At 36.0% G+C, this 12,112-nt stretch overlaps 1 protein-coding gene across 5 annotated transcripts in view; it reads right to left on the reverse strand.

The window, feature by feature from the left end:
• CCSER2 (coiled-coil serine rich protein 2) overlaps window positions 1–12,112 on the reverse strand; it is a 162,539-nt gene that overhangs the window by 13,252 nt on the left and 137,175 nt on the right. The window contains exons 10-11 of one of the 5 annotated variants that reach the window (XM_073793384.1): window positions 3,781–3,865; window positions 1,495–1,749 (exon numbers count right to left, since the gene is read on the reverse strand). The exons of 3 other annotated variants lie outside the window; for them this stretch is intronic. In XM_073793384.1, the coding sequence (XP_073649485.1) occupies window positions 1,565–1,749; window positions 3,781–3,865 (270 nt within the window). In that variant the 3' untranslated portion in view covers window positions 1,495–1,564. Of the gene's footprint in view, window positions 1–1,494; window positions 1,750–3,780; window positions 3,866–12,112 lie in introns of those variants that run through there. One more of the 5 variants, XM_019925754.3, reaches the window with a different exon arrangement.

A 12,112-nucleotide genomic window follows, 5' to 3' on the forward strand; every position in this document is an offset into this window, starting at 1 on the left:
GAAATCAGGCAGCACTGCATCAAGAAACTGCTGGGCTGGATTGGGAGTTTGGGATTACCAATGCAAACTATTATATATAGGATGGATAAACAACAAGGTCCTACTGTATAGCACAGGGAACTATATTCAATATCCTGTGATAAACCATAATAAAAGAGAATATGAAAAAGAATATATGTATGTATAACTGAGTCACTTTGCTGTACAGCAGAAACTAAATACAACATTGGAAATCAACTATACTTCAATAAAATTTTTTAAAAAAGAGACTGCTGGGCTTAATATGGCTATTAAGACATAAACATGTATTTGTTACTTTTGTTGCTTAAAAACAACTTTTTTCTTCCAATTTAAGTTACTGTATGTGGAAGCTAAAGGAAGTTAAGATTTCTAAATTCTTTCAAGAAAGGTGTTAAACAGCGAATTTTAAGTCTCTTTAGGCATGATAAGAAATAGGTATTATTCCAAGATATACTTTTTGAAAAGTCAGGTATTCCTGAAAGCACATGCTCTGGCAAGAAATGTTATTTGAGATGACCATTAAGGCTGTTACTTGCCAAAAGTAATTATTTTTATTAAATTTTCATACTGTGAGGTAGGTTATATATATATCATTCCTAATTTTACACAGTTGGAAATTAGAAAGACTAAACCAATGCCAGTTAAGTCAGTTGGACAAAAGCTGAAGTGCCTACTGACAGCAGGAAGACCTTTGAATGTTTAAATGTAGATATTTTCTGCTAACCTAGGGAAAATTTAATTTGAAACTGGGAGATAAGCATCATCAAGCTGAGACTAGTAATACACCTGAGAAAAGGAATGTAAGTCAAAATTTCCTGAGAAAGTAAAAAAAAAAAAAAAAAAAAAAAAAAAAGACCAGGATTTTCCTTTTATCTCCATTTTTTTAGAGTTATTCTTAAATTCACCAAGAACATCCTTGGCCACTGCAGCTTTCTGGAGTTACCAGAGCTAAACAGTCCCTGTAAGCATTAGTTATTTCACTCTCTGCAATATCTACAACAGGCTATCTCTTTATGCCTGTTTTATTAGGTCCACTACTCTTACACATTTTAAAAAACAAAACCAAAAACAGACTACCTTACTGAAGACTAATAGCCAAGCTTACCTGGCTTCTGCATTTACAAAAAAAGGCAGTTCGCTTAAGTTGATGTTCAAGAGGGCATCAGAAGGAACTTATTATTGAAACACGATAATGTAGGAGAACTCTCTCAACTACATACCATCACTTACAGAATTAACCTCTCAAAAATTAAAATCAGCACTAGAAATCACAAACTGACTAAATGTGGAGACAAATATTATTTCACTGAATACATAGCAGTTTAGTGCAGGAAATGGGGACACCTATTCCAAAACTCTCTGGAAAACTACTGGATTTACTCCCATAATTTCATATCCTTCTCCTTCTCTATATTTTATCATTATAAAATAATAATCATTATTATTTTACACTCTTTTATATTATTTTTTTATACTCCTTCAGGCGTTCTCAGGGTAAATTTAAAAGTGTAGTAGTTTAAACATATTTCCTTTAAAGGAACCTTCAAAGCTCAATAAGAGCTGTCAAAAAGCTGTGAACAGGGCTTCCCTGGTGGCGCAGTGGTTGAGAGTCAGCCTGCCAATGCAGGGGATGCGGGTTCGTGCCCCGGTCCGGGAAGATCCCACATGCCGCAGAGTGGCTAGGCCCGTGAGCCATGCTGCTGAGCCTGCACGTCCGGAGCCTGTGCTCTGCAACGGGAGAGGCCACAACAGTGAGAGGCCCACGTACCGCAAAAAAAAAAAAAAAAAAGCTGTGAATAAGTCCTCTAGTTAGCACTTTCCACAAACAGAGTTCTACAAGTCTCAATGATCAAGTCTCAGGGCCAGTTCTCTTAGCTGCATAAGCCATGAGAACTTACCCAGGAAAAGACTCCAATGTATATACCTTCTCCTAGGTGGCCAACACATCCAAACTCTGGTGAACCAAACTTTCTTTTTGCTAACTTGGAGATGCAGAGAAAGCAGGTTTGACCTAGAAAAGCTAGAAAGACAGTTCTTGATATAGTGCTGAAGGACAGACGGTGCTGCTTCATAGTCAGAAATGAAAAAAATACCTCTGAACCCAAAGGAGAAAGAAGCATTTGGAAATGGAGAGCCAACGATTCAGGTGAGGGATAAGTAATTTCTAAAGCTATACTAATGAGAAACTAGTGAAATGGGTGCTTCTGGGAAACATGTTTTAAAAATAAATCTAAACTATTTGTAATACTGAATAATTAACCTTAAACTCCAATTCCATATTACATGTAGCTGAGAAGGAGAATAGGGGAGAAGAACAGTGGAGAAAAAGAACAGGGACTATAAGGGGGCTTCAGAAAAGTTAAGGTAGGTGCGTAATTTACCTCAATCTGAGGTAAATCTGTCAACCATGCAGTATACTGGCTACAGTTTAAGAATACATTATCATTTGTTGTAATTGCCCTTTGAAATTCAGATTAGTTCACTAGCAATTTAGTATAATTCTTTATGTGCTAGCCATCTTCAAATAGAGAAGAAAGCAACCTAATTGAAGCAAAGGAAGTAAAAAGGAGGATTTACAAAGGTGGTAGGAGATGGGAAAGGAGGAAAAGGGAGGAACGCTTTCACCCAACAAATTAACTTGCTAGTAAATAAACTTGATATAAAAGCCTATGCAAATTCTATTCCATTGTTCTTTAAAAAGTGCAAAAGGGAAGGAAAGGCATAATGGTCAAAAAATAAACTTCAAACCTTGTCTCAAATTCATGTTGATACTTTATAATTGACTAATTCAAGAAATAAAGTTTTATTTGAATAAATCACATTTTAAAATTTTAACTGCTTAAAATTTCCCCCTTTTGGACCTTTGATACTTCACATGACTTTGATAAGAATAATTTATGAAAAAATTGATATGAATCACAAATCAGGGCAAATCTATGGAGAAGGCACAAAAGTGACTCTGACAACATTTATATCTTTTTCATTAACATTAGCTTTTTTGGGGTGACTTTTCAAAAAAGATAAAATATAACCAACTTACCAGTTATATACTTAAGTACATAATACAAAATAATAAACGCTGTTTTGGAAAGCAGATTTAATGTAAACAAAGATTTTTTTTAAGTCAAACAATTACTAAATCATTAGAAATGTTAGTAAACCATGCATATTCAAAAGCCATTTCTTCTGTACTGTAAAGCAGCTGATAAATTACAAAGACATATTAGTTATTAAAAAACACTCTTAAAAATGATTTAAAAGATTTTTGTATTAGATGACAGTGAAACACAATCAACACCTTTTGATTAGAAAATATTTAAAGAAATGTGCAATGGTCTAGTAAGCCTGCTCCCTAAACAATATGCATCTGTCCATTATACTACTGCAGATAGTGTATACATTTTTAACATGACTAGATTTAAAAAATTTTTATTCATATATCTCAAGGTCATGAAAATAGAAAATATATTAAAGACAGATGCATGTCAGTAGGTATAGGGTCACTGGCAATAGGTTTAAACGGCATTAGAATGACATTAACTTCAGACAGCTTTCCTAAGGCTCTAAGGAGAAAAGTCTATTTACATGCAGTCAAAGGAAGTATTAATTAAGAGAGGAGAGCCCAGGGAGTGCTGGTTTAGCGTGTGCCTGCAGGTCACTCTGGAGGGAGAGGAGGTGCTGGGGAGGGATAGTCATGCAGAAGGGGAATACCATGAATGGGAAGCCAGAGCAGGATAGGAGTGAGAGACACAGACTCACTCTGTCTGCGGTGCGGTGGAACAGTCCGTGGGATGCCTTGGAAGGAGCCCTGCCAAGGAGAGAAGGAGGGGGCAGAATACCCACCCTGTGCAGAGAGAGATGGGGGTAGGGAGGTATAATAAAAAAGGGAACCAAAAAATAGAGAAACCACAGTCATACTTTAAAAAAAAATAACAGTGTTAATGAGAAGACAGATTTCATTTTTTTAAATACAGGCAGCCCAAATTACTAAAAATACATCATAATCCAAAACTAGTTATTTTTCATATGTTAAGAAAAAAATTATTTTCCTCTAATATTTGTAGTTAATGCATATGAAATAATATATTTTTTCTGGCATACAATTACATTTATCATCATGTATCTCTTTTTAAAGTAGCAGATTCCAGTTTTTTTGCAAAAAATGAAAGCATTTAAAAGGGGAGATAGACTTTAAGAGTTAAACACACAGAAACTGCATCAATAAGAAATTAGGCATTAAAAAATTATCATACAAAATTTTTTTCTTTTTAACTCATAGGTTTTCAAAGGATTAGCAGCTAAAATAAAGAACATTAGCTGAAGATAGCAGAACCAACACAGCATTCAAAAGACTTAGGATGTTGTAAGAGTGAGTACTATATCAAGAATGTGACATACAGGCCACAGGTTACACATGCAAACTTTTTCATTTTATTAACTTGTGGCTTCTTAGCTTTACTTATTTTGATCAGATTATCAGAACTGGAAAACAACAGAAATGTCATTTACTTCTATTTCCTCACATTCCAGGTGAAACTGGTTCTTCAAGAGAGAATTTGTTCACACAAATAGAACCAGATTGGGTCTCATGTCTCTCTGTTCCTAGCCTCCTCACTGATGAGACATATCCACACATAAAACTATAGAAACACTCATGATAGCATCAAGAAAAATGAGCTTGTAAATCATCATCACACCCAGCTCAATTTGCAAAATAAAGTATGCATAATTTTTCACAGCAATTAATCTGATATAGAAATGATGTACTAGAAGATTACTAATGTATTTTACTGATGTTTAGATATTTCGGGAACACTGATCCAAATAAAAAACTTATGTCCACTCCTGTATCAACATTCCTTGTCTCAGGTTCAGTATAATCAGACACATTTAAATTTAAGAATAATCCTACATTGCTCACTACAAAACAAAAACCAAAAAAAGATCCATTTTCTATGTTGATTAAGGAAACAAATAGCTACAAGAAATTAAATAAAATTAATGATCTTTAGAGTATCCTAGTAAATAAAGATCTTGTCTTTTGAAATTATTGTAACTTCTCCACTAATTTAGCCATGGGTGATTAGGAAATATTTAATAGGGTGATGACCCCAGGTGCTCTCCATAGATATTACCTGATACAACTCGATTTTGCTGTTTCAGAGATGTTTTGGTCCAAAACCTTTACACAAAGCAAGTCCTCAGCCAAGAAGGGGCATGTACTTTTCTCCCTATGGGTTTCACCAGGCAGGACCAGCTTCTACTCACTGCACTGGGTAAAGAAACTTTCAGATAGGGATTTTGTAAATAAACTAAACCAGCAGTCAGAGATTCCTTCTCAAAGAAATAACGTCTCCCTGAGGGTTTATGGAAATAGTACCCACTGGGAATCAGGGAACTGTGTTTTTCCTTGGATCTTCTAAGAGCCTATAACCTTGAGAAAGCCACTGATCTTCTCTGAGTCTCAGTCTCTTCATTTGTAAGATGCAGGATTGGAATGTGCTACAGACTAAGTCATTTGTGCTCCCGCCCCCAAGTTTCATATGTTGAAACCTACTGCCCCAGTGTGATGGTTTGGAGGTGGGCCTTTGGGTAGTGATTAGCTCATGAGGGTGGAGCCCTCACGAATAGGATTAGTGCCTTGTGAAAGAAATCCCAGAAAGCCCCCTCACCCCTTCCACCATGTTGAGGACACAGGGAAAAGACGGCTGTTTATAAACCAGGAAGCAGGCTGGTGCCTTGATCTTGGAATTTGCAGCCTCCAGAACTGTAAGAAATAAATTTCTATTGTTTATAAGCCAGTCTGTGGTATTGTTATAGGTGCCTGAATGAACTAAGATAGAATGGTTCATCTCTAAGAAACGTCTCACTTTTAGTTGTAATTCAGTTGGCTCACACACCCCCAACTCCAGAGTCACTGTTATCCTTTAATTTTATAACTCTATTTATACGGCACTTAAAACAATCAACTGTATTAAATTGTCTCTCATGATAAATCATTAGTTCTTTAAAATAATTTAAGTGAAAGTATCTGTAAAAATACCTAGAACCTGTCAGGAGTTTAAAAGATGTTAAATGTCCCACATTCCCTGCCTAACCGTCCCCAACAAACGGGAGACTCTGTTTACTGATTCAAACTGAATTAAATTAAGTTATTGTGTTTACCTAGAGATGAAGATATAACATTTGACAGGCCTGGACACACACTGCAAGCACCTAAAAATCTTAAAAAACAAATACAATGATACCCATTCTTTACTCCCCCAAGACAAACAAATGAATGAGATATCAACTACATACCTACCAGAATGGCTAAAATTTAAAAAATAATAATGACAACACTAAGCGCTAGTGAGGATGCAGAGAAACTGCATCACTCATACAATGCTGATGAGAATCTAAAATAGCACAGCCACTCTGACAGTTTGCCAGTTTCTCTGAAAACTAAACGTACAGTTACAATATTACCCAGAAATCGCACTACTGGGCATTTATCCTAGAGAAATGAAAATTTACATCTACACAAATATTTATAACAGCTTTATCTTTAATAGCCAAAAACTGGAAACTACCAACATGTCTATCTATTATAGACACAAGTGGTTAAAAAAACCGTGGAACATCCAATATTATGGTCTACTACTCGGCAGTAAAGAGGAACAAATTACTGATAGACACAACTACTTGGATGGATCTCCAGGGTATTATGCGGGGTGAAAAAAAGCCAATCTCAAAAGCTCACACACTGTATAACACCATTTATATAAAATTCTTGAAATGACAATATTTAGATATGGAAGACATTAGTGGTTGTCAGGGGTTAGGAATGGTAAGGGAAGAAGTGGTTGTGACTATTAAAAGGCAGCGCAGAAGAGAGAACTTTGTAGTGGTGCAATAATTCTGTGTTTTAAATATGGTAGTTGTTGCAGGAATCTACACAAGTGATAAAATGGCACAGAACTATGCATTCTCTAAAGTCAATTTCGGTTTTGACACTGTACTACAGCTATATAAAATGTAACTGTTGTGGGATATTGGGTGAAATAAGGGATCTATTTTTGCAACTTCCTATGAATCTACAAGAATTTAAAATAAAAAGTAACAACACAAACAGAGGAGTAAAAACAATGCACATTAGAGTGATACTGAGGAAAATTATTTGAAACGCTAATTATATTGGTAGGATCATATTTTCTTGGGGAGAGAAGGAAAACATGTTTAACGACCTTCTCATCTCTATAAACTAAAGGTAATTTCCCTGATAATAAAAAGATGATTATATATTCCTTTCAATAGTAAAAAAAAAACTGAAACAACTATAAAACATGACTAACTAAACCTTGACACCAGGCAAGTTCAGAGACAGCAGACATGTGAGCAACAGCAAGCAGCAGCGCTAAGAAACAGCATGTGCTGGCTCCCCATGATTCCATGTCTACTGGAAGTGTTTCTACAAAGAAGGGAACTTGTACGGAAGACCCTAACTTCGAAACTAGGAAGATGTATGATTTATAAGATCTAAGGAAAGGATGGGAAACATGATTTTGAGCAAAAAGACAGTATTAACGAAGAAAGAAAAATTTCCCAGACGGATAGATCTCTTCCAGCAGTGAGTGCTGGAATACACTACACTCCTGAACTGAAGATTGCTGGAAGTCACGGCCATGTGAAGATAGATTTGAGAGCCAGATGGTCTAGTCCCCGTAACTGGAAGACATGTCCACCATCCTCTGGTCCAGAAACAAGGCCTCACTGTCCTATCATCTGATTTACACTTTGCTGTCTGTCCATGAGTACCATAAACTAAGAATCAAGCAATGTCTTTTATTTAGTATCCAAAGCCCTTAGTACTGGGATTGAAATACAGAAAAAACTAGTCAAAGTTCAATGAATGAATGAATAAATGGACCCATGGTTTAAAACCTGAAGGAATTTTCTATTTTGTGTTATTTTTTGGTTAATTCCTGCTACATAGTTCAGGTTTAAAGCCAAACCCAGTGACCTCCATTCAGAGCTGCACTATCCAATATGGTTGCTAGCAGCTACATGGGGTTAAGCAGATAGTCTCAATCGAAATGTGGTATAAATGTAAAATACACACAAGATGTCAAAGACTTCATACGAAAACAAAAACTAGAATGTAACGTATCTCAATATCTTCTTTATATTGATTACATGTTCAAATGGTACTACTGGGTTAAATAGAGTATTTTATTAAAATTAATTTTGCATGTTTCTTCTTGCTTTAATTTGGATACTAAAGCATTTATATTATATATGTAGCTCACATTACATTTATATTGGAGCACTAATTAGAGGGCAGGAAAGTGCATAATTCTTTCCTAGTTGATGCTGTGAAGATCCCTAAGCTCTGCCCAGGAAAGGGCCTTTTGCTCAACTGAGTCTACTTTAAATCTTCTGCTGACTTTTAAGATGAAGATATGAGACGCTTTCTGCTGGAGAAATCACAATGGTTGTATATAAAAACAAAAAGCAGTAGGAATGCATATGAATATATCACATCCAAGGGGAAAAAAAATCTACTTGTAGGAAAACATAGGATATCTGACATATAGTTTAACCATATGCATAACATTCTAGTTACACTTTAAATCGGTGGGACAAAATACATACATATGCACACAAACAAGAACAAAATAAAAGAATACGAAAACATTAAAAAACAAGAGTATCTGGATTCAGGGTTTTAGAGGAAATTTCATTTCTCTCAAGATAAAGCCTAGGGAGACCAAGTAAAAACATCTTTCTGTGAACTCAAACCTTGTGGGATAAGATAAAGAACAGTGAACCGAGTTCTTCAGAACACATGCAGCTCTTCCCTCAGCAGCTGCTTTTTCTTAAAGCAAGGGATGAGAGCAGATGAGAGTTACCACCTGAGCTTAGAGGATGGAGAATTTTTAATCTTAGCACTGAAGAGATAAAACTTTTCCTGATTCAGGAAGATTAGTTTGCTTGTGTCTCCCTCTTCTGGGAGAGCTTAGGAAGCCTCCTGGAATGGTCTTATTTGCTCCGAAAGGGGTCTGTGGCAGTTGGCACTGTAGCACTGAGCTTCCTTAGTGGATGAAACTCTTTACTAGAGATTTCTGTCTTCCATAAACTCATTCCCACCTCCCACTGCCCCACTTTGAATCTACATCTATATCTAACTTCTCTGGCACTTTTCAAGTTCCAATCCTACATATTCAAACTCCTCTACCCTTCTGTCCTGCCAGAATCTCAATCTCAAGTGATTAAAATATATATTTAAAACCTTTAGCAGTTTTCTTACCAAATAAAATCCCTTCTCTTGGTTCTCCTATTTTCTTAACTGACATGTCATCTTCCCAGTCATCCACATTTGATAACTTACATCCATCTTCTTCCCATTCATCACACCTTTTCATCTAATCACTTTTCAAGACAACAGATTCTGCCTCAGGGATTTTCTCTCCATCTCCATGAGAGATCAAAAATCATAGGTTAGCCTCATCTCCTGGGCTATTATAATAATCTTCTAAGTAGTTTTCCCTGCCTTCACTGTGTTCTCACTGGAACTGATTCAATCCTACTGGGCCCTGTGCTAAGCCAGTAAGCACAGATGAAGGAATGAGACACAACCCCTGCCTCATGACAATCACAGTTTCTCCTCTCACATTACTCTCCCTGTAACAAAATACAGTTAAGTCTGGCCCCTGCTAGAACCTTCTGGCTACAGAATTAAGTTGAAAGTTCTCAGTCTAACATCTAAGTCTCTCCATAATGTGATCCAACTCTAACTCTCCAAACTTCTCTTTCCTCATAATAATTCTTATGTAATCATTACTACTACCACCACCAATAACAACACTAAAACATGGCAAAGCATAGTAAATGATTTAAAAAAACAGAGAGGTAACAATCCAAATGTTACAGTTACAATCGTAAAAGAAATTTCATCTGGTTGGTAAATTTTTATTTAATCCATGCCCAGGTATTCCTTCTGTGAAAGATGACAAGCAGCCCCTAGTGCCCAGTGATCTCATAAACAATCTCACAGAATACCATGGTTACTCTGAGACCATGGTAACATGAAACAAAATAAGGTCACTTCATAATTTTGCCTAAGTACAGATAAAGGTAAGGTCACACTGTGCCATCCAGAAAGTACTCTAGACTTTTCTATCTTCTGATAGTATCCAATCTGAGCAAACCCGATTCCTTAGACCCTCCCTCAAATCATCCAAGAAAAGCTCAAATCCTATAAAAGGTTCTTTCTGATACAATCTTGATATCATTTTTCACGATGTGTGTTCTCCCTGGCTGCAACAAGTAATCCACCCAACTTGTTTTACAGATATATTCCTGGTGGGCTTTGGCTGAAGGTACATTGACACTTCACTGCTCTGAATGATCAGGATAGCTATATTTGCTTAGAAATTTTAGGACTAGGTAAGAGTAATGGTATTATTTTCTGCTATATCAGGAATATCAATGTAACTTTTTGAAAGAACCCTCTGAGCATAATACTAAAGAGACATTCTCTAGGAAAAAATTTTAGTTACATCTGACATTTAAAAAATAGTAATTTTCTAAAACATCTGTAAAAATGTTTTTGTAATTACCTAAGAACAACAGAAGTTAGAATGCTCCAACAAATAAAGGCCTAATAAGTTAGCACTCTGCTAGCATAAACTAAAAGAGGAGCAACTTTTATTACCTCTTATGGAAGCTGATTAATTTCTTCTAAAAGACTAATTTGATCATGCTGCTTCTTGGAAACCTAACAGGATCATCCATTTCTCACTGATTGCTATCTAACATTAAATTCTAAGAGTAAAATTTCTCTATGTCCTGCCTACACCCTCACTGTGTTAAGTCAGTAAGTTAAACCCTACATTACACACATGAAATGGATACCAGCAGTGGAAAACTTTGGTGCTGTCCTTTGTTTTCTAACTACTGTGCACATAAACTTTGTTTCTTTCAGTGGACATTTTATTTATTTTATTATTTTTAAAAAACTTATTTATTATTTATTTATTTTTGGCTGCGTTGGGTCTTTGTTGCTGCATGAGGGCTTTCTCTAGTTGCAGCGAGCGGGGGCTACTCTTCATTGTGGTGCGCGGGCTTCTCATTGCGGTGGCTTCTCTTGTTGCAGAGCCCGGGCTCTAGGCGCGCGGGCTTCAGTAGTTGTGGCATGCAGGCTCAGTAATTGTGGCACACGGGCTTAGTTGCTCCGCGGCATGTGGGATCTTCCCTGACCAGGGCTCGAACCCATGTCCCCTGCATTGGCAGCCGGATTCTTAACCACGGTGCCACCAGGGAAGTCCCTTTCAGTGGATATTTTAAACAAAGTTCCAAAAATGCCTACTTCAGTTCTGGTATTTGGTATTAGAGGATACGAATTTACATACCCTTAAATTTATGACCAGATAAATCACTCAGCTGCTCTAATATCTATATTTCATTTGTCCCTAGCCTTGTAAAACAATTCCATTTTTCAGTTATTGGTTTCAGGTGCTATTGCTCATAAACTACAGTGTAAAAGACACATATAATAGAATTCTTGGTGTGTTGTCATACTCACATGCCTACTAAAATGTGATGTCTCAGTACAAAGATGGTTCCTATCAGCATTTAGCTCACTGAAACACAGGTCATATTTAACGTTCAATGTCTAATATTGATTAAACATTATTGCATGACCATTAAATATTACATGTTTATACACCAAAGGATATAGATATTTCACTTAAAATACTTCTAGTGGCATATTTTAAATATAAGTAATAGTGAATATAAATAAAAAGCTTAGCAAAGAAATAAATCCCTTAATTCCCTTTGGAAATATATATAAATAGTAATGTAACGACTCTCTAATTGGGAGAAAATGGCACATCTAAGTTTAAAATCAGGTTATTAATCTTACATAAAAATTAACCAATAATACTGCCCACTTCCAAATCAGAAAGGCATGTGGTCTAAAAGAAAAAGGACTTAGGAAAGAGTACTTGAGACAAATCTTTGGGTTATATTGTTCCTTATATTTAACATTTCATCTTATCTCCCAGGCAAGGGGAAAAAAAGGAGCAAAGTTCTTTGCTAGCACATA

This window comes from Tursiops truncatus, chromosome 16, assembly GCF_011762595.2.
Source record: "Tursiops truncatus isolate mTurTru1 chromosome 16, mTurTru1.mat.Y, whole genome shotgun sequence".
In the NCBI taxonomy this organism is placed as follows: domain Eukaryota; kingdom Metazoa; phylum Chordata; class Mammalia; order Artiodactyla; family Delphinidae; genus Tursiops; species Tursiops truncatus.